Below are 27,952 nucleotides of genomic sequence, written 5' to 3' on the forward strand. Positions count from 1 at the left end.
TCCAGGAAGCATGTAGCCCCTTGTAACTTGTCAGTGGAACTTGAGGAGATAAGTAGCCCATAAATGGTGGATCTCTTTGAGCCAACAAATGGAGCAGTACAGGTGATATTTGGACTTTGATTTCTCGAAAATGATTGCACAAGGGAAGGGATGTGATGGACTGGGGACTGAGAACAATGTGAGCTACCTTAATGACTAAAACTTGTAATACTCGTTATACTGAGCTCACTCAAATTCTTCTGAACAAAGCATACAGTAATATACTGTATAAGAAGCAATGATACGAGGGACTGCCTATGATGAGTATAGGAGAGAGATTAATGTTTTTTTTCTTGTCAGTTTTGTCTGCCAGTTATTTTTCTCCTCCCCTCTCATGAATCTATTTTCTTCTTGAGGGATGTGTTCCGCGGCTGCCGATCACTCTCCAGTACTTCACCGCAAGTTGCCATTATATGTGTATGAGCCTTGACAATAATGACAGGTTAGTAAACCCTACAGGCAGACTACAGCGGAGCCCAACATGCCCTTGTCTGACATCCATACAATATTCCTGCAGGGGGAGCTGGACAGTGATCTCAAACCCAATGTTGCACCTCTACCACCATACCAGCTAAGATCAACTGGCACAGAACAGACCAGGAGCAAAACTGGCATCTTCCTATTCTGTACAGCTTAGCAACTCCGTGGATAAACCCAGTGAGCCATGGTGGAATGAGAATTTCTTTAAATATTAACACAAACAAAATGTTTACTTCACTGGCAAAATCAAAGGTCTCTGGATTGAAAACTTTAGTGTAGATAATTAACTGGATGATAGTAATGTGTTCCGGATTCATATTTTACTTGAATAACACAAAGTACATAGAATTTATGTTCAAAGCTTTGTACTATCACATTCTCAAAATGTCTATCTAATTTCTTTTCAGGGTGATTTCCTGTTGTGTAAAGTTACTTTGTTTATTAATTGCAAAGGGTGAAGCTTCATTTTAACATCGGCATCAACTAAAATTCTCGTTATATTCATTTAATTTAAGGGATGGTGTCAAAGTGCTGCTGACAGAACTTCGGATCCCTGCTGAAGAGTTTTCATATGGTAGATCAAAGATATTTATTCGAAACCCCAGAACGGTAGGTAATCCCTTGCTGTAACTTTCAGTTATCTCCGGTTTCAGGGATTTACAGTTAAACAGCAGTTATTAACATTAATTCAAGATTTTAAATTAAATACAGGATGAGCACAATGCTGTGCAGTAATTAATTTCTTATAGTGTGTTGTTTGTTTGTGTTTATTTTATGGTTTAAGAAGTATTCTTGCAAGTAGCAGTAGAGTGGCTGTGTGATCTAAATTAACTGGAAGTACTCCAGTGTCAATAAGTGATCCAAATCATGATCATGCATCAAATTGATAACCAGCAAGTAAACTGACTTCAGAAAGGGGACCACGGAAGCAGCAAATGTCCATTGAATCGTAGAACTTTAACAGAACAGAAGGAGGCCACTTGGCCTATCGCACCACTGACTCCCGGAAAGAACAATTTACTTAGTTCCTTTCCCTGTACCCTTTAACATTTTTCTTTTTCAAAATATTTATCCACTTCTCCTTTAAAAGCTCTTCTGGATTCTACTCCCATCATTGCTTCTGGTAGGGCATTTCATATCCTGACAACTCTATGTTTTAAAAATAATTCTTCTAACTTCTCCATTTGGAAGGTCCTAATTCGAGCTGAAAAAAATTGTCACTGCAGTTAGGGACTTCTTTGATGTGATCTCATAGAGTCAGAAAGTTATATTAGCCCTGACCTTTACTGTGACCCTAACTATTACATTACTGCATTTGTTTCTGCAGCTGTTTGAGCTGGAAGATCTGAGAAAGCGTCGCCTGGAAGATCTGGCCACGCTTATTCAGAAAATCTATCGTGGCTGGAAGTGCCGCACAAACTTCCTGTTGCTGAAGAAGAGCCAGACCACTATATCAGCTTGGACAAGGAGACATTTTGTAAGTGGTTTTCATAAGAGTTTCTTGTGCAGCATCACTTTAAAAAAAAGACTGGCTGGGAGTTTCCTTGGCGCTGTTCCTGCCTCTCTGCCGCCATGTCACTGGATTCCACTTGTATGCTTAAATGGAAGTTTCGCCGCACTTCTAGCAAAGTTGCAGAGAAACTTGCATTTATATGACACCTTTAACAAAGTAAAACGTGCCAAGGCACTTCACAAGAGCATTATCAAACAAAATTTGACACAGAGTCACATAAGGAGATATTAGGACAGGTGTCTTGGTCAAAGAGGTAGATTTTAAGGAGAATAGAGAGGTAGAAAGGCGGAGAAGTTTTGGGAGGAAATCCTAGAGCTTAAGGCGTAGGCAGCTGAAAGCACGGCCGCCAATGGTGGAGCAATTAAAATCAGGGATGCGCAAGAGGCCAAAATCGGAGGAGTGTGGATATCTCAGAGGGTTGTAGGTCTGGAGGAAGTTACAGAGAAAAGGAGCAGCTCCGAGGAAATTCCTCCTCATAGATTTGATCAATTAGCAGAGGAAACAGTACATAAGACTTTGATCATGATGATCTCATGCGCAAATGGCAAAGTGATGTTTTCACAATGTAGCCATGTGCTTTGATGCAGTTTACATCATTAGCGCATTTGTTAGATTTTATCTCTCACTCTTCAGCTCAAAAGAGTTGCAAGTTGTTGGCAATATGAGCTGCTAACAGGTCAATGGGGTATCTGATCCTCGGTGAATGACGAGACCAACAGTCTACCTCCTTAACTAATGAGATTTAAAGATTGAGAAAGAAACAGAGGAACAACGGAGAAGGAAATAGGGTGAATTAGAGTCAAATTATTTACAGAAAGGAGAATAAAGAGGGAAAGAAAGATTGGATTAAGAGAGGGAGAGAAAAGAGACAGAAAGGAAAAGTAAGAGAAAAAAATTACATTCAGAAAAACCTCTAGGAACGATTCACTACCTGCAGGAATAAGGCTCCACTGTTTTAATTGTTTCCTTTCTGGGCCAGAGAGGTTGGGTGGCATTGCAGGAACATAAAATCCATTATTAAAAGGGTCCTTGCGTTGTTAAATACCAGCCCTAATTTTCTGCATTTGGGTTAGGGTTTAATTTGTTTTAAAACTACAAATCCAGCAATTTCATGACATTCACGGGGAGGTTGACGGTGAGCTCACGTTTCTGCAAGGCTAACGGCGGAGCACTGCAAATTATCCAGCAATTCAGAGCAATTCTCATGCCGCATTACTTCCTTGCCACAAATTGCTGGATTATTTACACACGAATAATGGCATGTGCATTAAGCTCAGCATTATTTTCCCAGAAAATTCTGAGCCAGTGTGTCACAGTATATTGCAAACAACAACACCAATTTGTATTTATATAGCGCCTTTAACATAGTAAAACGTCCCAAGGCGCTTCCCAGGAGTATTATAAGACAAAACATTTGACATGGAGAAAAGGCTCACTCAACAATATTAATTAAAAAAAAGTAAGAATGGTTTGTTATGAATTGATTTATCGTTCAGGACTATTTGTGGAGGTTGTTCCCTACTTTGATTACAAGATTTTAATTTATTGTGAATGTGACAAAGAATGTAACCTATCCTTCATCGAACCAGTAAGCTATTGGTATAAATTAGTAGTCAGGTATGCAAACTTTTTTTAATAGCCCAGAATTTGCGGTCCGCGGTGAAGTAATCTTCGCTCAAAGATCTTGCGATCTCTGTGTCGATAAACTGCGGTTTTCTAATGTGTAGTTCAAATCAACAGTATATAGTGGTAATCCCCAAGTGTGAGCTGCTGTGATGTCTCCTGTGTAGGTCTCTTCTGCCCTTTGGAAGGGAAGAGAACCTCCCTGTGGGCTGTGACTCCCTCCATAAACATATGGAGGGAGTCACGGGAGAGCCTGGATGCAGCCCTGCACTTCTGTGCAGTGCTTGTCAGTGTTTTGCAGCACCTCAATACTGTAGAACACTGACAGCACAAATGTCAAAATACATTTGGACATGATCCCTTTAAGGAAACCGGCTGATGACGCATAATCAAATAACGTCATCAGACATGCTTCCTTCAATTGGCCAGGTAACGTGCTAGGCGGGGTTAAGAAGCCCAATCAGGGGAAAATCATCCTACATAGTGGTCTGGAGCCAGCAGCGAGCCGGAACCTGTCAACGAGGTTGCCCACCACGGACCCACCAAGGTATGGAAAGTCTCAGCTTAAGAGTCCTGTAAAGAGATATAGGGTGAGATTTTGTTTAAGTGAAATCTAGCATGCTACTAAAAAAGATATATATTTCACTTAGTTGCCTGAAAGGCAGCTTAGTGATTGGAACTTTAACTGCTTCTTGCTCCCTATCGTATTGAAATGCATCTGTAATCAAGGGAATTTAAGGGATGTTCTCCCACACCCCAACCCCATCCATTTTTCCCCCTCATCACCCTCACTTGCAGAAAACAGGTCATGCAAAACAACAATAAACACTAATCCATTGTGTCCCAGGGCAGCAATTTTTTGTTGCGTGTTTGAATTTTCGGTGACGCATGTAAAATATTCAAAATTCCATGGGTGCCATTGGATGTTAATGGACATTTCCTATTTTCCATTGTTTTGATTGTATGTTGCAAATATGCTGTACCAATACTAATAGAGGGGTTTTAAAATACACAGTGCATAGTTCCTGTACTGCTGAATTCTATTAACACCCCATGGATCAAGCCACTAATGATACGCTGTAATGGTCGAATTAGAATACTATTAAACCTGCTGACTTGGCGATTGTTATCCTGTCACACTGACCATGCAGTTAGAGGAAAACATGAAACCGGAATATGCCTACTGCTGTTTCACTGCTTTGTACTCGGAGAGTTGAGCCCCTTAGGGAGGTGTCGAGTGTTTGTAAATTCTACATAATAAAATAATGTTCATTATCACCTGGTCATGCCAATCACTTTGACTGTAATCAAGTTGAACAAATAAATTTAAACTCTTTTGAGAATATTTTTTTTCCCCAGTTGAACTCTCATTACTTTCCCAGGACTGGCTTTATTGTGTCTCTCCCCTTTTCCCCTGGAAATGTTGACTCATGCTGGGGGATAGTTTCACAGGAGCTATTCACCATCTGATACCTCACCCAACGCTTCATGTCATGAGCCTAGACATTGAGCATTGTGGGATAGCACAGCTGGGTCCGATCCAGTCTTCATCTGAGAGCCGTGCAGAGGCTGCTTTCAGCAATGGTTACTGCATTGGCATTGGACCTTGGCTGGCCTTTCTCCTCTATCTCCAGCCCAGAGGCAGAGTCCATTTGTAGCACTTTTCTTGCACCCTGGCTGAGATCAGCCTGGCAATCAAAGCCAGGATCATTCTGGTTTGTATGGTTTAGTTCCTTATTGGCAACAATTTATAAACTCTTATTGGAGCGATATCTAGCATTGATTATTATCTAACTGTGACCAATCTGGGTTGGGGATTTGGTTAAACCTGCCCCTGAAACTAGTTTGCTTCAAGAAACTAAGAAACCTTCTCTTCCTTGATTTCTTCAACATAGCAACGGAAGAAATATCTGCACCTCAAGAGTGTGACCGTACTTATCCAGTCATATATCAGAGGATGGAAGGTGAGTTATGCTTGATAGAAAAGAAAATTAATTTTCCTTAACATTTGCATTTTTGGTTCATTTTTTTTTCAATAAAAGTCATATATAATATTTAAGATGTTATAAAAAGACTGAAATTATGAAAAAAGGTAGTTCCAGTTGACTTCTTTGATCTGATTTACCTCCTTATGATAAGGTTTCAACAAAAGTGGAGATAGTTGAAAAGAAAAAACTTTCAAAAGCTAGATTAATTTAGACTGGTATGTAGCAATCTGATGATCTCGATTATATTTATATTTACTTACTAGTAATGTAAATAAGTTTTGTTTCTTTTGAAGAGTGGCTGTCTTTTGACTACTACAGTTTTGGTGTAACCATAAAGATTTTTTTGCTTGACACTGGCTTCCACGTGTAGTTTATTTTCAAAAAAAAAAAGGTGAAGGGTTTTGGGGAGAAACTCTTTCCACTGGCAGGATCGTCAGTAACCAGAGGACACATTTAAAATAATTGTCAAAAGAACCAGGGGTGGCGGGGGGGGGGGGGGTAGATGAGGACACTTTTTTCACAGTGAGTTATGACCTGGAATGCACTGCCTGAAAGGATGGTTGAAGCAAATTCACTATTACTTTCAAAAGGGAATTGGATGTATCCTTGAAAGGAAAAAAAATTGCAGAGCTATAAGGAAAGAGCAGGCGAGTGGGAATAATTGAATAGCTCTTTCAAAGAACTGGTACAGGTATAATTGGTCAAATGGGCTCTTTCTGTGCTGTATAATTCTGTAAGAAGCACTGTAGTACATTATATAGTGATGTGAGGGGACACTAGTTCATCCAGAGTACAGTCTGATTTCAGCCAGGCTATATGGTGCACAGATTTGTAGGATGAATCATTCAGTACTGGGGCCTCAACTATTTACAATCTATATTAATGACTTGGATGAAGGGACCGAGTGTAATGTAGCCAAGTTTGCTGATGATACAAAGATGGGTGGGAAAGCAAATTGTGAGGAGGACAGAAAAAAATCTGCAAAGGGATATAGACAGGCTAAGTGAGTGGGCAAAAATTTGGCAGATGGAGTATAGGGCCCAAGTTTCCACACGCGCCTATAACGGCGCAGTCCCGACCTGGACGTCCATTTTTCGCGCCACAAAGTGCGCCTAAAAAAATCCTCCGTATTCTCCACCTACCTGCAGGTCCTCTGGCCCTTGGCGCAGCCAGCACGAGCTGTGGGGGGGGCGGAGCCAGGTCCCTGCGCTGAAAACAGTGCCGGGACCTCTGCACATGCGCGCTACAGTGGGCACGCAAGTGCAGTAGCTCCAGGCGCCCAAAGCACGCAGCCCCTAGCCCTGGTCGAATGGCCTCACTGGGGCTGCGTGAATAAGGCTCCTCCCATGGCCAGCTCCTGCTCCCCCCGCCCCCCCCCCCGACCCGCCCCCCCCCCCCCCCCACGACTGGACCCGACCCCCCCCACCCCCCGATAGTCCGTTCTCCACCAGTTGCTCCTAAAAATCAGGCGCAAATCATGTGGAAACTTGGGCCCATAATGTGAGGTTATCCACTTTGGCATCAAAAATAGAAAAGAAAATTATAATTTAAATGGAGAAAAATTGCAAAGAGCTGCAGTACAGAGGGACCTGGGGGTCCTTGTGCATGAAACACAAAAAGTTAGTATGCAGGTACAGCACGTAATCAGGAAGGCAAATGGAATGTTGGCCTTTATTGCAAGGGGGATAGAGTATAAAAGCAGAGAATTCCTGCTACAACTGTACAGGGTATTGGTGAGGCCACATCTAGAGTACTACGTACAGTTTTGGTCTCCATATTTAAGGAAGGATGTACAGGTGCAACGTTGAGAATCCGGAGTACTGGAATCTGGACTCCGGGACGATCGGTGGCAGGGTCGTCCGGAATCTGTAAAATATTCTGGAATCCAGACCTGACAACCCTGCCGACCTCGGGGCCCTGCTGATGCCCGACCTCAGGCCTGGTCTCGCCTACGCTCGCCTCGCCCCGCTCGCCTCACCACCACTGCTCTTACCTCAGGGACTCCTCGCCGGCCTGCCCGACGACCTCCTCGGCGAGACCAGACGGCCCGAACACCACCTCGGTGTGGTCCGCCCCCCCCCCCCCCACTCCCTTTCTGACGTTCCGAAATCCGGAAATACCCGAACCCGGATTCGTGACGTCAGAAAGCAAATCAAAAGCCCGGAATCTGGTACGGCCTCGGTCCTGAGGGTTCCGGATTTTAGGCACTACACCTGTACTTACATTGGAGCTGTTCAGAGAAGGTTCACTAGGTTGATTCCGGAGATGAGGGGGTTGATTTAAGAAGATAGATTGAATAGGTTGGGCCTATACACATTGCAGTTCAGAAGAATGAGAGGTGATCTTATTGCAACAAATAAGATAATGAGGGGGCTGGACAAGGTGGATGCAGAGAGGATATTTACTCATAGGGGAAATTAAAACTAGGGGCCATAGTATCAGAATAAGGGGATGCCATTTAAAATAGAAATGAGGAGGAATTTCTTCTCAGATGGTTGTAAATCTGTGGAATTCTCTGCCCCAGAGAACTGTGGAGGCTGGGTCATTGAATATATTTAAGGCAAAGATAGACAGATTTTTGAGCAATAAGGGAATAAAGGGTAATGGGGAGTGGGCAGGAAAGTGGAGCTGAGTCCATGATCAGATCAGCCATAGAAACATAGAAACATAGAAAATGGGTGCAAGAGTAGGTCATTCAGCCCTTTGAGCCTGCACCACCATTCAATAAGATCTTGGCTGATCATTCACCTCAGTACCCCTTTTCTGCTTTCTCTCCATACCCCTTGATCCCTTTAGCCATAAGGGCCATATCTAACTCTCTCTTGAATATATCTAACGAATTGGCCTCAACAACTCTCTGCAGTAGAGAATTCCACAGGTTAACAACTCTCTGAGTGAAGAAGTTTCTCCTCATCTCAGTCATAATAGGCTTACCCCTTATCCTTAGACTGTGACCCCTGGTTCTGGACTTCCCCAACATCGGGAACATTCTTCCTGCATCTAACCTGTCCAGTCCCATCAGAATTTTATATGTTTCTATGAGATCCCCTCTCATTCATCTAAACTCCAGTGAATACAGGCCCAGTCGATCCAGTCTCTCCTCATATGTCAGTCCTGCCATCCCGGGAATCAGTCTGGTGAACCTTCGCTGCACTCCCTCAATAGCAAGAACATCCTTCCTCAGATTAGGAGACCAAAACTGAACACAATATTCCAGGTGAGGCCTCACCAAGACCCTGTACAACTGCAGTAAGACCTCTCTGCTCCTATACTCAAATCCCCTAGCTATGAAAGCCAACATGCCATTTGCCTTCTTCACCACCTGTTGTACCTGCATTCCAACTTTCAATGACTGATGTACCATGACACCCAGGTCTTGTTGCACCTCCCCTTTTGCTAATCTGCCGCCATTCAGATAATATTCTGCCTTCATGTTTTTGCCACCAAAGTGGATAACCTCACATTTATCAAAATTATACTGCATCTGCCATGCATTTGCCCACTCACCTAACCTGTCCAAGTCACCCTGCAGCCTCTTAGCATCCTCCTTACAGCTCACACCGCCACCCAGCTTACTGTCATCTGCAAACTTGAAGATATTACACTCATGATCGTATTAAATGGCGGAGCAGGATCGATGGGCTAAATGGCCTACTCCTGCTCCTATTTCTTATATTCTCATTTTGCACACCTTCTAGTAGCTGGATCTACAGCAGCAAAGAACTCAGCACTCGTAAAGCTTCCTGCCCTTTTGTTGAGGGAATGATCATTAGAACTTAATGATCTGTTATCAGATTATCCACCTCTTTTATATTCTCCTCCTCGTTCTAAAATGTGCTCAGAGTTTTGTGTATGCGTCATATATTGTGGCATAAACTTCTCAATATTGCTGTTACAATATAGATGCTGTAATGTTCAGATATTCTCTTTAATCCAAGTTGCTGTCAAATTAAAAAAGAATGTAAATGTATAAAAAAGTAATGATCACTGTAATATTTATAATTGTGACAGTTGATTTGTATATATGATATCGAAACAATATTGGGACGACTTTTCATCTTATTGTTCATGACACATAGCCTTCGGGGGGGAGCAGCTGCCTGAATTCCTAACATGTACAATCCTGGTATGCCAACATCTGCACCAGGAACACTAAAGAAGAAAATGTACCCCCATAGTGTAAGGCCACTCATTGTCAATGGCTATTTCCCTTATCAATATTAGTTTTGTACCAGGTAAAAGGTAATTGAGAAAGACTTGTTCGTTTTGGGTTGGGTAGAGCACCAGAGTTTTATTCAGAGAGGTTGCGTTTGAGTCTGTCTTTAAAACAAGTTCCCTTCACACCACTGTGAGAAAGGCCAGAGAGCTGACAATCCTGCTACTAAGGCTCAACAAGAAACCACAATGGGGGTTCAGCAGCGGTGAGCATCCAAAGGAAGGGAGGGAATATTTTTAACAAAACACTGTAATTTTATTTAATTTCTTCCGCCCCCCCCCCCCCCACCTCCGCCTCCCCGCCTTGCAGGCACGCAAGCTTTTGCGAGAACTGAAACATCAGAAACGGTGTGAGGAGTCGGCCACAACAATTGCGGCCTATTGGCGAGGTACTCAGGTATGAAGAGTTACTGTTTTCAATTCTGAAGGATGTTGGTATTCACTGCTAGTTTAATTTTGATGTATTAAAATCCATTTGAATTTCATGACCAATTAAAATTGAAGCAACTTTTACTACTTTCATCTCTCTGGAGGAAATTCTTTCTTTAGCATTCAATTGTTCAACTTTTGTATTTTAAAAAACAATATTTTCTCTTGGCTTCTGCTAATTTCTCTTGTACTGCTTCCATTTTTCCCCACTACCATTTCCCCCCGTAATAACTATTCTGTGGGAAAAACCGAAAACAAAAATACAGGCCCGAAAGGATCTGAGGCGACTGAAGGAGGCGGCTAGGCGTAAACATGCTATTGCTGTTATTTGGGCTTACTGGCTTGGATACGAGGTATTTTATAACCCCAACCCTCATCTCAGCAACTCTCATACTTCCCACCTTCCTCTCCCAAACTCTTAACAATTAGCGCATTCAATGTCCATTGTAGAAGCATGATGAAACCAGCAATACTCCTTTTCAGAATAGTTAGTTTGCAAATGCATTAATCCGCTGCATGCCATTGAATAGTGTAGCATGTGGCACGTTAACCTGAAAACTGCATCTTTTGGAAATGAAGTGTAACTGCTACTTACTAACTGTCATTATTATAGAAAGGTATGATTCACGTAGTTATTTAAGTTACATGGCCGGGTAATACTTTGGTTGACAAATGATTGCTGGGCTGGTTGTGAAAGGCACTGAGAAATGTTACTTGTATACTGCCATTCTACTAACTTTGTCATTAAAGTTGATTTGCTGCGAAGGTCAGTCTTAGTGGTGAAGCAAATTGGCATCCCAATGCACTCTGCTACAGAGACTTGCCCAGTTAGGACAGGAGGAGATGGAAAGTTTGGTTGAGCTATCCCTCCACAATGATGAAAGAGTGAACAATGAGTTAACCCAGGCCTCACTCGTGCAAATTAACCCAGGCCTCACTCGTGCAAGTCATAGTGCATGGTGAACAGCGGTTGTGTGTGGGGGATTGGGGTGCGGGCGGCGGAGGGGTGGACATTGTAACCAGGACAATTGAGGCACTTCAGTGTTGCACCCCATCCCCAAAAAGTTAGGACTCGTGTATCAACATTAATATATAATTGGTACCCCATCCACCACCTTAAACATTCATTCCCTCCACCACTGGCGCACCGTGGCTGCAGTGTCTACCATCTACAAAATGCACTGCTGCCAACTTGCCAAGGCTTCTTCGGCAGCACCTCCCAAACCCGCAACCTTTACCACCTAGAAGGACAAGGGTAGTAGGCTCATGGGAACACCATAACCTCCAAGTTCCCCTCCAAGTAACACACCATCTTGACTTGGAAATATATTGCCTTTCCTTCATTATCGCTGGGTCAAAATCCTGGAACTCCCTCCCTAACAGCACTGTGGGAATACCTTCATTACATGGACTGCAGTGGTTCAAGAAGGCAGCTCACTACCACCTTTTCATGGGCAATTAGGGAGAGGCAATAAATGTTGGCCAGTGACGCCCATATTCCATTAATGAATAATTTAAAAAATCTGTGTAGAAATGAACACAATTATAACACAAGTCCACAAGCCTGAAGAAAACTCCACTCATCAATCAAAAACATTTTCTCTTCAAGGAAAATGCCATTACTGGGATGTTCCCATGTTTTAATATTTAATTATATTAAAAATCTGTGCATGATGTAGATGTTCAGGGGTGATGTCAGGAAGCACTTCTTCACAATCTGGAACTCTCCATCAAAAAGCTGTTGAGGCTAGGGCAATTGAAAAATTAGCCTTTCTGTGTGCTGTGCTATGGGAAATTGATTAATGTAATAAAAGGCATTGGCAATGACACGTTTAATAGTTTGAATTACATTGCTGCATGTAGTCATCATCATAGGCAATCTCTCGGAGTCAAGGATAACTTGGTTCCACACTAAAAATGAGTTCTCAGGTGACTGAGGAGTCCAATACAGGACCTACAGTCTTTGTCACAGGACCTACAGTCTTTGACAGTGGTTGAAGAAACGGCTGGGTGGGGTGCCTGGGTTGCTACGCGCTCCTTCCGCTGTTGATGCTTGACTTCAGCTTGCTCTTGGCGAAGAGACTCGGTGTTCAGTGCCTTCCCGGATGCTTTTCTTCCACTTTGGGTGGTCTGGGGCCAGGGATTCCCAGGTGTCGGTGGAGATGTTACAGTTTTTCAGGGAGACTTTGAGGGTGTCCTTGAAGCATTTCTGCTGCCAACCAGGGGCTTGCTTGCTGTGTCGGAGCTCCGAGTAGAGTGCTTGTTTTGGGGGCCTCGTGTCAGGCATGTGGACGATGCGGCCCATCCAGTGGAACTGATCGAGCATGGTCAGTGCTTCGATGCTGGTGATGTTGGCCTGAGTGAGAACATTGACGTTGATGCGCCTATTCTGCCAATGGATTTGCAGGATCTTGCGGAGGCAGCGATGGTGATACTTCTCCAGTGTTTTGAGGTGCCTGCTGTACATAGTCCATGTCTCTGAGCCATATAGGATGGTGGGTATCACCACTGCTCTGTAGACCATGAACTTGGTGCCGGGTTTGAGGTCCTGGTCTTCAAACACTCTCTTCCTCAGGCGACAGAAGACTGCACTGGCACACTGAAGGTGGTGTTTGACTTCATCGTCGATGTCTGCCCTTGTTGACAGTAGGCTCCCGAGGTATGGAAAATGGCCCATGTTGTCCAAGGCCTCATTGTGGATTTTGATAACCGGGGGGGCAATGCTGTGTGGGGAGGTCAGGTTGGTGGAGGACCTTTGTCTTATGGATGTTTAGTGTAAGGTCCATGCTCTCCTTCGCCTTGGTGAAGGTGTTGACGATGGCTTGGAGTTCAGCCTCCGAGTGTGCGCAGAAACAAGCGTCCTCTGCCTACTGCAGTTCGATGATGGAGGATGGGACGACCTTGGATCTGGCCTGGAGGCGGTGGAGGTTGAACAGATTCCTGTTTATTGCTATTTATGAGCCTGGTGCATGCTGAGGCAATTCTCTTGAATTAAGGAGGAAAAATTAAGTTAATGAGCTCTCGATATTTCAAATATACATACTGTTCAATTTTATACCCCTCCCCCTTTAAAATCTACGTCATAATTGGTATTTGAGTACAAGAGTCGGAAACCTTATTTGCAACAGTATAAAAACTGGACCGTTAATCCTAAATTCCTACAGAAATTGACTGAAATAGACACGGGTGACTACAATCAGAATTCACATGTATACGTTTCCTTAGAGGCGTTTAAGGAATCCCAGGAATTATTGTTGTTGCTGTGTAATGACTGAATTAATGTGAAGCTGATTTTATTCCTCGAGTATCTGGATGATGATAGCTGGATTGGGGAGCAAGTTGTGTAAGTTTTCTACATGTCTTAACTCCTCCAGTCATAATGGTTAATAGCTAGGAATAAAACTAGCCATTAGCAGTGTGTGCAGATATTTAATAAAATATTACCAACAGTTATGGTGGGGGAAAATAATTTTTAGTGCAGTATGCAAATGCTGATTCCACTTTTTCAAATCTTTGTTCATGATATCTACAAGTTAAGTAACTGTTCTATATCTTTACCAGTGCTGATTCACGTACATTACATATTCATGAATTCCTTTCATAAAATAAAAATTGTATTTTCCTCTTTGTGCTATTTTTAACAAAATACTAGCTGGAAACACTACCTAACAAATGGTCATGTCTACATTCACAATAATGAATAGAGGAAGATGTACTCTGAGGATCAGACAGGCTAGAGCAATATTAATTGTGTGTATTAGATTATGTGTTTAATACATTTCAGGGTTGATTTTAACATAAGAACATAAGAAATAGGAGCAGGAGTAAGCCATTTGGCCCCTCGAGCCTGCTCTGCCATTCAATAAGATCATGGCTGATCTGATCATGGACTCAGTTCCACTTCCCTGCCCGCTCCCCATAACCCTTTACTTCTTTATCGCTCAAAAATCTGTCTATCTCCGCCTTAAATATATTCAATGACCCATCCTCCACAGCTCTCTGGAGCACAGAATTCCAAAGATTTACAACTCTCTGAGAGAAGAAATTCCTCCTCATCTCAGTTTTATATAGGTAGCCCTTTATTCTAAGACTATGTCCCCTAGTTTTAGTTTCCCCTATGAGTGGAAATATCCTCTCTGCATCCACCTTGTCAAGCCCCCTCATTATCTTATAAGTTTCAACGAGATCACCTCTCATTCTTCTGAACTGCAATGTGTATAGACCCAACCTACTCAACCTATCTTCGTAAGTCAACCCTCTCATCTCCAGAATCAACTTAATGAACCTTCTCTGAACAGCCTCCAGTGCAAATATATCCTTCCTTAAATACGGAGACCAAAACTGTACACAGTACTCTAGATGTGGCCTTACCAATACCCTGTACAGTTATAGCAGGACTTCTCTGCTTTTATATTATATTCCCCTTGCAGTAAAGGCCAACATTCCATTTGCCTTCCTGATTACTTGCTGTACCTGCATACTAACCTTTTGTGTTACATGCACAAGGACCCCCCCCCCCCCCCCCCCAGGTCTCTCTGTACTGCAGCACTTTGCAATTTTTCTCCATTTAAATTATAATTTGCTTTTCTATTATTTCTGCCAAAGTGGGTAACCTCACATTTTCCAACATTAGAATTCATCTGCCAAATTTTTACCCACTCACTTAGCCTGTCTATATCACTTTGCAGATTTTTTTGTGTCCTCCTCACAATTTGCTTTCCCACCCATCTTTGTATCATCATCAAACTTGGCTACATTACACTCAGTCCCTCCATCCAAGTCATTAATTTAGATTGTAAATAGTTGAGGACCTAGCACTGATCCCTGCGGCAACCCACTAGTCACTGTTTGCCAACCGGAAAATGACCCATTCATCCAGACTCTCTGTTTTCTGTTAGTTAGCCAATCCTCTATCCATGCTAATATATCCACCCCCAACCCCGTGAGCTTTTACCTTGTACAGTAACCTCTTATAGTGACACCTTATCAAATGCCTTCTGGAAATCCAAATACACCACATCCACTGGTTGCCCCTTATCCACCCTGCTCGTTACATCCTCAAAGAACTCCAGCAAATTTGTCAAACATGATTTTCCTTTCATAAAACCATGCTAACTCTGCTTGATTGAATCATGCTTTTCCAAATGTCCCGCTACTACTTCCTTAATAATGGACTCCAGCATTTTCCCAACGCCAGATGTTAGGCCAACTGGTCTATAGTTTCCTGCTTTTTGTCTGCCTCCTTTTTTTAAAATAAGGGGGTTACATTTACGGTTTTCCAATCCACTAGGACCGCCCCAGAATCCAGGGAATTTTGGTAGATTACAACCAATGCATCCACTATCTCTCCAGCCACTTCTCTTAAGAACGTAGGATGTAAACCATCAGGTCCAGGGGATTTGTTTGCCTTTAGTCCCATTATTTTACCTAATGCTATCATTAGTGATAGTGATTGTATTAAGTTCCTCCCTACCTATATTACCCTTGATTATCCACTATTGGGATGTTTTTAGTGTCTTCTACCGTGAAGACTGATACAACATATTTGTTCAATGTCTCTGCCATTTCTCTGTTCTCCATTATTAATTCCCCAGTCTCATCCTCCAAGGGACCAACATTTACTTTAGCCACTCTTTTCCTTTTAATGTACCTGTAGAAACTCTTACTATCTGTTTTTATATTTCATGTTAGTTTATTTTCATAATCTATCTTCTCTCTCTTAATCATTATTTTAGTCGTTCTCTGCTGGCTTTTAAAAATTTCCCAATCCTCTGGCCTCTCACTAGTCTTGGCCACATTGTATGCCTTTGTTTTCAATTTGATACCCTCCATTATTTCCTTAGTTAGCCACGGATTGTTATCCCTTCTCTTACAGTCTTTCCTTCTCATTGGAATATATTTTTGTTGTGAGTTATGAAATATCTCCTTAAATGTCTGCCACTGATCATCAACCGTCCCATACTTTAGTCTATTTTCGCAGTCCACTTTAGCCAACTCTGCCCTCATACCTCGGTATGGATTGAACATGGATTTTGGTTCACCTAACATACACCCGGATTCAGAAACTGTTAGTTGGTAGCTAGAGATTGGAAAATGGAGAAAGAAAAGCAAATTGGCTTTTCCCTTTCCAGAAGATCTAAGATCATTGCAGGATGTTTATTGCTAATAGCACAGCTGCACAGCTACACACAAAGGTATAGCATGAAAATAATGTGAGCACTCTGAACAGAATTTAAAATGTTCACATCTATAAGATGTTATTTGTCTCCCACATTGCAGTTTTTCACTGTTATATAGCTCATTAATGAATCTACCACATATTAAAAGTGGTGAGTGACCTCAAGGTTTCAAAAGTACTGCACCTGTGATGTAATATTACGACTAATTGATTCCAATGGAGCAGCATCTAACATCATGTGACAACCACTCACACCCCCCAGTGTCAAAATTCCCAATCTATGTCCTTTAAGACAAAAATCGCATTCCTGTGCCCTCAAGATACATTCGTTTGAACAGATCCAGATTGTAAAATATATAAATAGAAACTATTTCCTCTGGTTGGAGAGTCCAGAACAAGGGGGCATAACCTTAAATTTAGAGCTGAGCTGTTCAGAGGTGATGTCAGAAAGCACTTCTTCACACTAAGGGTAGTGAAAATCTGGGACTCTCTTGCCCCACCACACCACTCCCCCCCTCCCCTCCAAAAGAAAAACAGCTGCTGAGGCTAGGTCAATGGAAAATTTCAAAACTGAGATTGATAGATTTTTGTTAGGCAAGGGTGATGATGGTTATGGGGTAGATGGAGTTGAGATACAGTTCAGCCCTGATCTAACTGAATGGTGGAACAGGCTCGAGGATCTGAAAGGCCTACTCCTGTTCCTATGTTCTTGTGTTCCCTAAAAATTCTATTTGTTAACACAACTTGTGGAAACGAAGATCAGAAAAGTGAAGCTGCAAAACTAAGTTGTCAGCCCAATGAGAAATACCATGTAGCAAATAAGCAGTCCCACCTGGAGAGGATAAAAGAGCGACTGAAAGAATGAAATCTCCAAAGAAAAATCTTGCTACTTTTAAACGGATTGCACAATCTAGCATCCAAAGGAAATAACAGCCCTAACAATTACCCTCTCAATCAAGCAGGGATTGCATTAGCCTGAATATAGCGCCGTTCTCACCCCAACCCCAATGAGCAGAAAGCCTGTTCATCCCCAGCCCTCAGAGCTCAGTTCACCACCTGTCTTCCTGGCCCGCCAAGCAGAAATTAGGACTGTTAAATCTCCTCTTAACCTTCTCTGCTCTATGGAGAACAATCACAGATTCTCTAGTCCAAGAGAAGTCCAGCTTCTCTAGTAACTGAAGGCCCTCATCCCTGATACCATTCTAGTATAACTCTTCTGCACCCTCATCAAGGCCTTGACATCCTTCCTAAATGTCATGCCTGGAATTGTATAATTTAACAATATATACATATGTATAATTTAACAACCAACTGGTGAGTATTGACCCCAAAAGAGGTAAATGGGTCTCTTTGGGATTGTAGTCAATGTCCCATTAAGCTGCGTGGCTGTGCAGCGGACTGGAGGTCTCATGCAAGCCGCTTATGGCTTTTAAATGGAAAAAAACGCGCATGCACATTAATTTGAAGGGGCAGCGCAGCCAAAAGAAATTAGCGGGAACATTGGTTGTAGTGACTCCCAAATTAAAAATCTGGCAATGATAATTCGGAACTAAGCCAACCCTCTGTTGCAGATTTGATTATCCAATACCCGAGCCAAGCAGATCCACAATAGACCAGAGTGCTGTGGATGATCAACTAGTCAGTCTGGCACATTAATGAAACCTAGAGACTTATCACTGGGGGCTGGGATTCTTCTCACTTGGCTCCAGGTAACTGCATGCAAATACCCTAACAAATAGACTGGTCCCAGCGGGAAGCTTACCAGTGCTCGGGTAGTCTATGTGGTTTTAGCTAGCTAAATTCCAGCAGTATCCCTGTGCATACTATATTAACCCTAAGCTTTGGCTCTGCCAATCTGCGAACAAGCTCCTTGGACTTTGGTAAATGGTGTACCTCTCAACAAGGAGAGAGTGTGCACTCTGTACCGGGCAAACAGAAACTCTACATGTTACATTTCTCAGTAGCTTGGCATGGATAATCTTAAACATGGTAATGTGTTTCCACCGATGTTGGACTTTTGGCTGACCAAAAATAAAATATATCCACATATACATATGTCTAGTTTAGTCTAGTTACTGTGGTAGAATATAGTAGTAAAAGATCTACAAATCGAGCTTTACCTAGTGATGTTTAGTAAGTATTTTCTGCACCATCTTTTGATTATTCTACAGCAAGTCACTATTAAAGTACAGGTGACTTATTGTAGGTTTTCTGAAATATCTTCATAGTTTGATTGCTGTTTAAAAAGCTGTGATATGTTTTGTATCGACATTAGCAACTGATCACATGGCATGCATTCCCAATTTTGACCCATTTTCTTTCAATGCTTTTTGGGAACATCCTTCTCTGTTTACCTGCCTCTCTTTTATATCTATCAATCTGTCTCTTCATTCGTTATGTGCAACCTTCTAGGCACGGAGAGAATTGAAACGCCTGAAGGAGGAGGCCAGGCGTAAACATGCGGTTGCTGTCATTTGGGCTTACTGGCTTGGACTGAAGGTACTCCCCACTCAACCTCCTCCTAAAATACATCCAAATGGAAACTACATTAACCACTAACCCCTGATCATTCCATAACTGTACTAACTTAGACTACCCCCACATGGTCCTGGAACTGAATATTAGTTAATGAAAATTTAATATTTAAAAATGTTGGTATGTCCGCACTTTTAACCGAAACAAGCTAAGTTTTATTTGAAGTAAATTTGCTACATTTATGAAAGGTTCACCAGCGATTTACACATGTCTTGTCACAATTGCAGTTTATCAAAGTCAGCTACTCAAAGTTGGGTGAATAGTCAATATTTAACTCATTAATAAAATAAACACTATCCATGGCTGCTGTCTCACTTAGTTCTCACTGAATTATTTGTTACTACATCCGAAGTACACAATCAGGGTTTCTGTGACCACCTCACATATATAGCTACAAGCATAAATAGGAGATTTTGGAAAAATCTATCTCCCCTGAAATTGCTGCTTTTAACCAGTTTTATGTTTAGCTATTCTGTGACAGCCCTAACTGCAATCCTACATGAGGTTACTGAATATCTAGATTCTATGACTGCTTTATCTATTCCTGCAAATACATTTAGAGGGATAGCTATAGCTTTCTGCTAGCCTTAGCTGATGGCTAGATTGTTCTAAAATGTTATAACCATGATCTTGGTAATGGTTTCTCCAGCATCTATCATCTGACTAAGAACCATGAAGGAGTTTGGTGTGTAGATATCAGTTATGACATTGGCTTGAGATGCTGTTGAGCTCAACAGAAAGAATACTGCCATTTTAACAAAACACCTGCTACTTTGATCCTTATTACGTCTTTTGGAAAGCTAGGGTTGGAAGTAATATCCCATGTAAATATTTAGAACATAATTGCCTGTGATGTTGATTCAAAAGTTGTTAAATATCGAGTGACCGTTAATGTAATGTGTATATGTTCAGACTTTTTTTGTAAGGTTAATTGTTAACATCAATTGGATCAGTGGTATACATAATATGACCCAGGGGCCATCTGCAGCTTGTTCTCCCTTCACCTGTGACCTTTGGCAGACCTGCTGTTCCACATGCCCCTCGGCCTCTATTCATAGCCTTACCCAGCTGTGGGATGTTGACCAAGTGGATTTAGTGCTATCCCTTCTCCTTTTCTTGCTCTCCAGCAAAACAAAAAGCCATCAGCAGGCCATTGGGAGGTAATGTTCGTCACCATTGAGCAAGTGAAAGAATTCCATTTAATTGAACTATTGGTATCCTGTTCCATTGTGTTCTTGTTCTTCCTGTGGGGAAGTGCGCAGCTTTCACAAGGCAACTACTCACCATGATTGGAAAAAGATACAAGTTCACGGGAAGGCTGGACAGTGACAGCTCATCAGAATGATATTTTTGTTGTCATCTTTTATTCTCTTTCTGAATTCAAGCTAGATGTTTAAAGCATCCATAGAAATTATCGCATTATTTGTGCAGATAAAGCTATATGCTGATTAAACATTTGTGTATGCTGCAGGTGATCCAATAGCAAGTTGCTAGTAATAATGGGCCCAAGTTTCGAGCCGTGCCTAGAACGGCGCAGTCCCAACCTGGACGCCCGTTTTTCGCGCCACAAAGTGCGCCTAAAAAAACCCTCCAGATTCTCCACCTCCCTGCAGGTCCTCTGGCCCTCAGCGCAGCGCAGCAGGAGCTGTAGGGGACGGAGCCAGGTCCCTGCGCTGAAAACAGTGCCGGGACCTCTGCACATGCGCGCTACAGTGAGCGCGCATGTTCAGTAGCTCCAGGCGCCCAAAACTGTGTGGGAGGGGCCGGAGCACGCAGCCTCTAGCCCTGGCCGAATGGCTTCACTGGGGCTACATGCATAAGGCTCCTCCCACGGCCAGCTCCTGCTTCCTCCCGACCCGACTCGACTCCCGCTTCCCATCTCCGGACCGGACCCGACACCGACCTGACTCCCGCTTCCCCCCCGCTCCCGGACCCGACCCGACTCCTGCTCCCCCGTCCCCGCCTCCGGACCCGACACCGACCCGACTCCCGCTTTCCCCCCCCACCTCCGGACCGACCCCGACCCGACTCCCGCTCCCCCCCCCGCCCCCGCCCCCGGACTGGATCCGACCTGACCTCCCTCCCCCCGACCTGACCTCCCTCTCCCTCCCTCCCCCCGACCCGAACCGAACCGACCTCCCTCCCGCCACCCCCCCCCGACCCACGCTCACCCCGACCCGACCCAACACCACCTACCTGTAAATCTGGTGCTGGGGACAGGCCCTGCCCGAAGTCTCAGGCCCGGCCCGTTCAGCCTCCCTCCCCCTTCTCCTTCCCCCCCGCCCCCCCAATCTCCTTCCCCCCCCCAATCTCCTCCCCCCCCCAATCTCCTCCCCCCCAATCTCCTTCCCCCTCCCCAATCTCCTCCCCCCCAATCTCCTTCCCCCCCCCATCTCCTTCCCCCCATCTCCTTTCTCCCCTTTATCCCCTTCTTCCCCCCTCCCCCCTTTTCCCCCCTCCCCCTTCTCCCCCATCCCTCCCCCTTCCCTCCCTCTGCTCCCCCCTCTCTCCCTCTACATCCCTCCTCCCCCTCCCCTCGCTGTCAGAAACACAGACACTGACAGACAGAGAATGAGAGACACACACAGACAGAGAGATAGAGACACTGACAGAGACACACTGGGGGGGGGGGCATCCCAGCATGCTGTTGGAGGGCTCCCGGTGCTGCAGTCGGTAAGTAGAAAATGTTTTATTTATTGATTTAAAAAAAAAATTATTTCTTATAAATTTTTTTTGATTGATTTATTGGTTGATTTATTGATGTATTTATCATTTATTATTGATGATGGCTCTTTATTTGTAAAACTGAAGTGTTTAATGTTTGTAAACTTCCCTTTAAACCCCCTGCCCCCCCCCACCATTCCCTACGCCTGATTTGTAACCTACGCCTGATTTTCTAAAGTGTAGACAAGGTTTTTTCGAGCGTACAAAAATCTTCACTTACTCCATTCTAAGTTAGTTTGGAGTAAGTTTTCACTCACGAATCTTTGAAATCAGGCGTAAATGGCCGGACACGCCCCCTTTTGAAAAAAAAATTCTGTTCCAAAGTGAAACTGTTCGAACTGACTAGAACTGGAGCAAACTAAATGACGAGAATTCCGATTTCTAAGATACTCCGTTCTACACCAGTTGCTCCTAAAAATCAGGAGCAAATCATGTGGAAACTTGAGGCCAATATCCTTAGAGGGACTGGTGGAGTCACCGAGTAACTCAAGATCCATTGAAATAGTATTTACACTTGCAATGGAATAATATCTCCCAATGGGAGGTACATTGTTACAAAGTAAAGCAACATAATCTTAACAATGTTCATGAATATAACCGAGGGAAAAATAGGATTATAAAATTTAATTGTGAAACAAAAATTCAGGACCAAGTTTGGATTACATTTTATTGCACAGAGTCCTGTTTAAAAGGTGCTTGGCTGGGCATGGAGTTGAAGACTTCCCCGCCAACCCCATAAAAATAGCCAATCTTCATTGACCCCAAGAAAAGGATTACTGAGGCCAGGGAACACCCAATAATAACAACCTGGACAGAGGTCTGCATCTCCCTGAAAATCCCTCGAGGCCTATTAGTCCTTTCCACAATCTGATAATAGAGAACTGCCTTTCCTTGGGTGGGATCTGAACCCGGCATGGCAAATACTTCACCAGACTAGATGAATCTCCTTGACAGATGATGCCCTTTCAACAACTGAGAGACAAATTGCACCCCTTCCAACCTGACCTGTGCTGCTACCTCCAAATTAGATATCTCCTTCAGGACCCAGCTATGCTTGAAAATCTACAGTTGGAGCTGACCCCTTCCTACCACCGCTTTCCCCCCCCCCCCACAAAAAAACTTGTTCCACTCCCTGCTAAACCCTGTAAATATATCTCCCCACGCTGTACCATGACTGAATTTCAAATTAAGAGACAACATAAATTGAGACGCAAGACCCCCAAATAAAAATTGGGGATAAGTATGGAAGCAATCCTTCACAACCACCCTCTGAAGTAGAATGTGAGAGGGCCAGCTCGGTGTAATACATCAAGCTCACCACATCCCACACGCGTCCATGAATACCGCCTCTCCCTGGGGAACGAATGCTGGACAGGTTATGGCCAGAGGGGTACACTGTTGTTCCCTTTATCCCTTCATTCAACCTTCCTGGGCAACAATCTTAAAGGCCATAGAGAAGATAATATGCTTCCTGTAGATCCAAGCTTATGTGCAATCGTCATTCCTAGCTACAAGGTGAAGCATCCCTGCAATATGGCACAAAACAGAAATCAGGAAAGACCAGGCAGTCTGGAGTTTATTCCTGGAAGCCCACATGATCCAAATGCATCTCACATAAACACAGAGTACCTCTCAAGGGTAAAGGGGTCAACATTCTAGTGTGCCACAAAAAACTGGGTGCAAACCCTACAATGTTTGCCATTAAAGCTGCAAGGCCCTTGACACTTACAACCTCTGACCTCATGGATTGTCCTCATATCATCTTGACCCTAAACAGGATGTTGTTACAACCCTTACATTCATATTATAAAGAACAAAATAACTTCTTTCAACTGCTATGAGTAAAGGGATTTGCCTGGGAGCCCATATATTTGAAAGGGTTCTGAAAACCAATACTACTAACTTGCTGTTGATTCCTAATCCATTGCTAACATTACTATTTGCAGATTATATGCATGCTTTTGTTTCTCAAAGGTTTTGTTGGCAGGTTGATTTCGAAATATTGCTTAATTTACATTGTTTCCTTGTGTCTTGGGTATATTAACTTTGTCAAATTAAATTGATATTAAAATTCTTAAATGTTATATAGTGTTTTTTCTGAATTCAAATTCTTAATGGTTTCTGACAATTGTAGATTCCATACGGAACCTATTCTCGATGGTACAGTTGTGATGTGACGGAAATTTCAACCCATCAATTGAAAAGTTACCTGCGGTAAACATCTGTCTGCTTATTTCCTGTTTTTCCTCAGGTTCGCAGGGAATATAGAAAATTCTTCCGTGCAAATGCAGGCAGGAAGATCTATGAATTTACTATTCAAAGAATTGTAAGTTGATAAAAATTTACTTTTCTAATTGCTGTACAATTTAGAATGAGTTTTAACTCATACTGATGGCTTCCAGCACATGGTAAACAGATGCCATAATTAGATGCAATGATATATATCTTTCATGGACAACAAACAAAAGTGGGACTTAATGTTATTATTTAGAGGTTAAAGTTAATCTAATCAATTGGATGAATACAGTTATAAGAGACAGTCAAGCATTGGCTCAGGGGTATCTGCAGACACAAACATGTCACTAAAAGCTATTTGTGATCTAGTTAAAAAGCAGTTTCAGGTGTCAAAGCTACTATTCTCAATGCCAGACAGGTATTGGTCATCTATGATACCACCTTTTATGTCAGTTTGGCTAAATTGGTAGCACTCTCCCCTCAAGATCAGGATGTTGTATGTTTGAGCTCCAAAGTAGTTATTAAGAATATAATGTACACTAGACTGACACTTTGCATTGTCAGGAGATGTTAAACTCAGGTCCCACCTGTCTGTTCAGATGGATTTTAAGGATCTCACAATACTTTGAAAAAGATAATAAGCATATTCCACCAAAAATGTGATTACCTCTTAATTAAGTAAGAAAAATGTTTTGGACTGTATTAGAGGCACAAAAACAGCATCTTCTCCATCTCTGATGAGGTTTTCACATACAGAGAATGATTTTAAAGTGCAGTGTTTGGTTATTTAGGCCATGGATGTCCAAGAGGAGGTCCATGAGCCAAATGGGGCCCACAAAGCCTCTGCCATTTCCTTTCTTCTTTGCACATGTGCATGAATCCAATTTCAACTTTAGCTATTTAAAGTTCTGGAACATGGAGGACTGGAAATGTTGACCAATCTGGGATCAGCCTTTACTGATCCTCCCGGCCCAGAGACTTTAAAGGCTGAAGCTTCCAAATTTTCAAGCTTTAGGTTAAGGGGAAGAAGGGCAGAGGAGCCGATGTGCTCCTCCAGTCACAATATTGTAGAAGATTGGAACTACAGTCATAGCTATGAAAGATGGTATCATCCAACTTCATCTGAACCACTGTCGCTTAGACTGTACTGAGTCCTAAAGTAAGAGTGTTTTTTCTCTGCAGCCTATCAATATGCCTACTAATACAATGCTCCAGTGCTGGTGTGCAAGGCAAAGTATGTCATGCTGGCAAAGAGATTTGTTTATCATTACTTGTTTTCTGTTTTAGAAATGGAGCAATCAGTATATGAAAGTGACATGCCTTGGAGAAAATAGTTGCTAATCTTGACTTGCTTTTCCAATAAGCACTGACTGTAATGCACTACTTGTTTTATCCCAGATGCAAAAGTATTTCTTGGAACTGAAGAAGAAACTGCCTTCACAGTCTCCAACAGAGAGGACCTGGCCAGCCAGACCATACCTATTCCTGGACAATACACACACCGAGCTGAAGAGGATATTCCATCTGTGGAGGGTAAAAAACAAGATAAGATTTTCTCAGATAATAATAGTTAAATACAGGTTCATTAGTCATTCTCTCTGCCTCTATTACCTCACCACCCCCTCCCCAATTCCTTCACAGTCCCATTCCCCATTCTCTCCCCCACCGCCACCCCATTTCCATTTCCAATTTCCTATATAGTGAGTTGCTGATCTCAGAACTGTTCACTCAAGTGAAGCTCGGAGGCAGACACTTCTCTAAAGTGGTGGGTAAATCACTAAATGGTAATTGAAGGACAACCTTGCAGAGACCTGGAAGTAGTTTACTCACTTCATTGGCCAGGGAATGATAGATGGGACACCATATTTAGTTTGAGCACCCTGAGCTAGGAAATAGGAAAAGTGGTGTAGATACCGACTCCTAAATGCTAGTCATTGATTTCTGCAGGAAGTCATTGATTTTTGCAGAACTGGATGCTTGTTGAGAACAGGATGAGGATTGCCTGTGATGACCTGAGGCTGGCTGGATTTATCTAATCCTCCAGAAAGTTCCATGGAATAGTTTTATTGTAAGACATTGTACAGAATGCCATCAGAAACTATAGAATGGAAAGCAAAAATTGTAAGGTCATGTGCAAGGCATTTCACGTTGGTGAGCATTTGACTCAGTCATTTTTCTGTGTAATTGAAAGAACAAATTTTATAACCATTGTCTCTAAGGGTGAGTAATTCACATTTATTCATTTGTAATAAATGTTGTAATACCTTTCAGCTCTAAAGAGCCATTAGCTGAGGATGAAATAACACGAGTGCTCATGATTTGCTGGACGACCTAAAAGCTGAAGCGCGTTGCTAGCTCTTGGCTCAAAGTGTTGCGTCGCTAAAAGAAAAACGAGAATTTAAAAAAAAACAATAACCGACGGTTGTGCTCTGCTTGCAGTGCAAAGAGTACAGGGATCAGTTCACGGAACAAAAGACGGCTATTTTTGAAGAGAAGCTTGAGGCAAGTGAGCTGTTCAAGGATAAAAAGGCATTGTACACCAACAGGTAATAGCTGATGTCAGCCGTAATGGTAGATACATTGTGAAGTGTCCTTCATAAGCACAATGCTTTAAAACTGAAAAATTAATCATTTATGTTCTGGTACTGATGAACGATAACACATTTCAATGGACTGTGCCTAGATATCCTTATTTTGGTTGTGTGACTAATGCAATCCTTTAAAATCTCCTTTGCCATCTGCTAATGACACACAAGTCTTTTTAAGGTAATTATTAACTCAGTGTCATGATCATTCATAAAGAATTTTATGAACTTTATAGCTTTTCTCGAACAGGTACATCTTGTCTAATGCATTAAAAAAGAATTACAATGATTGCACAGAAGTACAGACCATATATGAAATGCAGCACAAGGAATACAGAGTAAAAAAAAAGTGATCATCAGCATTGGCTCTTTGATATTGGCAGTCTGATTTTGGTAAATGATTATCTAAGTACATTCACAACATAAAAAAACAAAGGGGATGATTTCAAAAAGTGTTTGGACTTTGCAAGGTTAAATATGAGTTCCGGGCCCTGAAATTGCTGGAGTCCTGCTCCAAATCTAACCTGGTGTTAATCCCATTTACATAAAGGGGTTATTTACAGCACTTCCTGGGCATCTGCTCACAGGGGCAGGAATATCGAGCAGCACATCCCACCCATCAGAATGACTGGCTGCTTTGGCTGAAGTATTGCATTTCTTTTTAGAAGAAAACAGGATTAGTTTGAAGCCTTTGTGCCAGTAGGCTTGTCAAGAAATCGCACATTACAATAAAGTTTATCCTCCCATTTATGTAATGAAAATCAGAAGTGAGTGAACAGGTTCCCTAGGGAGACGGTAGAAGCAGATAGCATTGATTCATTCAAATCCAAATGAGATACATTTATTTCAGAAAACAATATTTTGGGATACAGTACATGAGTAATTTGAGACATGACATATGGTAAGTGTACCATGATTGGTAGGAACAGGTGACGTTGCACCTATGGCTCCCAAAACCTTCCACCACTGGGTTTCGCTCACCTCATGTCTGGGTCTAGACATCATTGTTTCTGGGATTGGACTGCTTGCTCACCCTCAATCATGGAGAAAAATGTGTGTGGGGGGCAGGGGGGGTGCGGTGGTTATAAAATAAACAAATCCAGATATTCTCATGTCTTGTCAAATGCATAATTAAATATATAAAATCTGAGAAATTACAGAACAGCAGGAGACCATTCGCCCTCTGCACCAGTGCTGGTGCTAGCCCTACACCTGGAGCTGTCTACTCTAATCCTATTTCACTGCTCTTTCCTCATATCCTTTTAAATTCTTTCTTTTCAAATACTTATCCAATTCTCTTTTAAAGGAAGTTATATGTTATGCTTCAGTGACCACTTATGATAAACCATCCCATCGTCCAATAGCCCTCTGTATGAAAACAAATGTCTTCTAACTTCCTCCTTTGTTC

The 27,952-nt window shown here is 42.5% G+C and overlaps 1 protein-coding gene across 4 annotated transcripts in view; it reads left to right on the top strand.

The window, feature by feature from the left end:
• Positions 1-27,952, top strand: part of myo1b (myosin IB) — a 391,964-nt gene that overhangs the window by 343,464 nt on the left and 20,548 nt on the right. Inside the window, exons 19-27 of one of the 4 annotated variants that reach the window (XM_070875885.1) lie at positions 1,035-1,128; positions 1,847-1,996; positions 5,551-5,619; positions 10,169-10,255; positions 10,554-10,640; positions 18,878-18,964; positions 23,976-24,050; positions 25,358-25,492; positions 26,399-26,505. In XM_070875885.1, the coding sequence (XP_070731986.1) occupies positions 1,035-1,128; positions 1,847-1,996; positions 5,551-5,619; positions 10,169-10,255; positions 10,554-10,640; positions 18,878-18,964; positions 23,976-24,050; positions 25,358-25,492; positions 26,399-26,505 (891 nt within the window). The remainder of the gene's footprint in view (positions 1-1,034; positions 1,129-1,846; positions 1,997-5,550; positions 5,620-10,168; positions 10,256-10,553; positions 10,641-18,877; positions 18,965-23,975; positions 24,051-25,357; positions 25,493-26,398; positions 26,506-27,952) is intronic. The other 3 variants (XM_070875887.1, XM_070875886.1, XM_070875888.1) reach the window with 3 other exon arrangements.

Source organism: Pristiophorus japonicus, chromosome 3, assembly GCF_044704955.1.
Source record: "Pristiophorus japonicus isolate sPriJap1 chromosome 3, sPriJap1.hap1, whole genome shotgun sequence".
In the NCBI taxonomy this organism is placed as follows: domain Eukaryota; kingdom Metazoa; phylum Chordata; class Chondrichthyes; family Pristiophoridae; genus Pristiophorus; species Pristiophorus japonicus.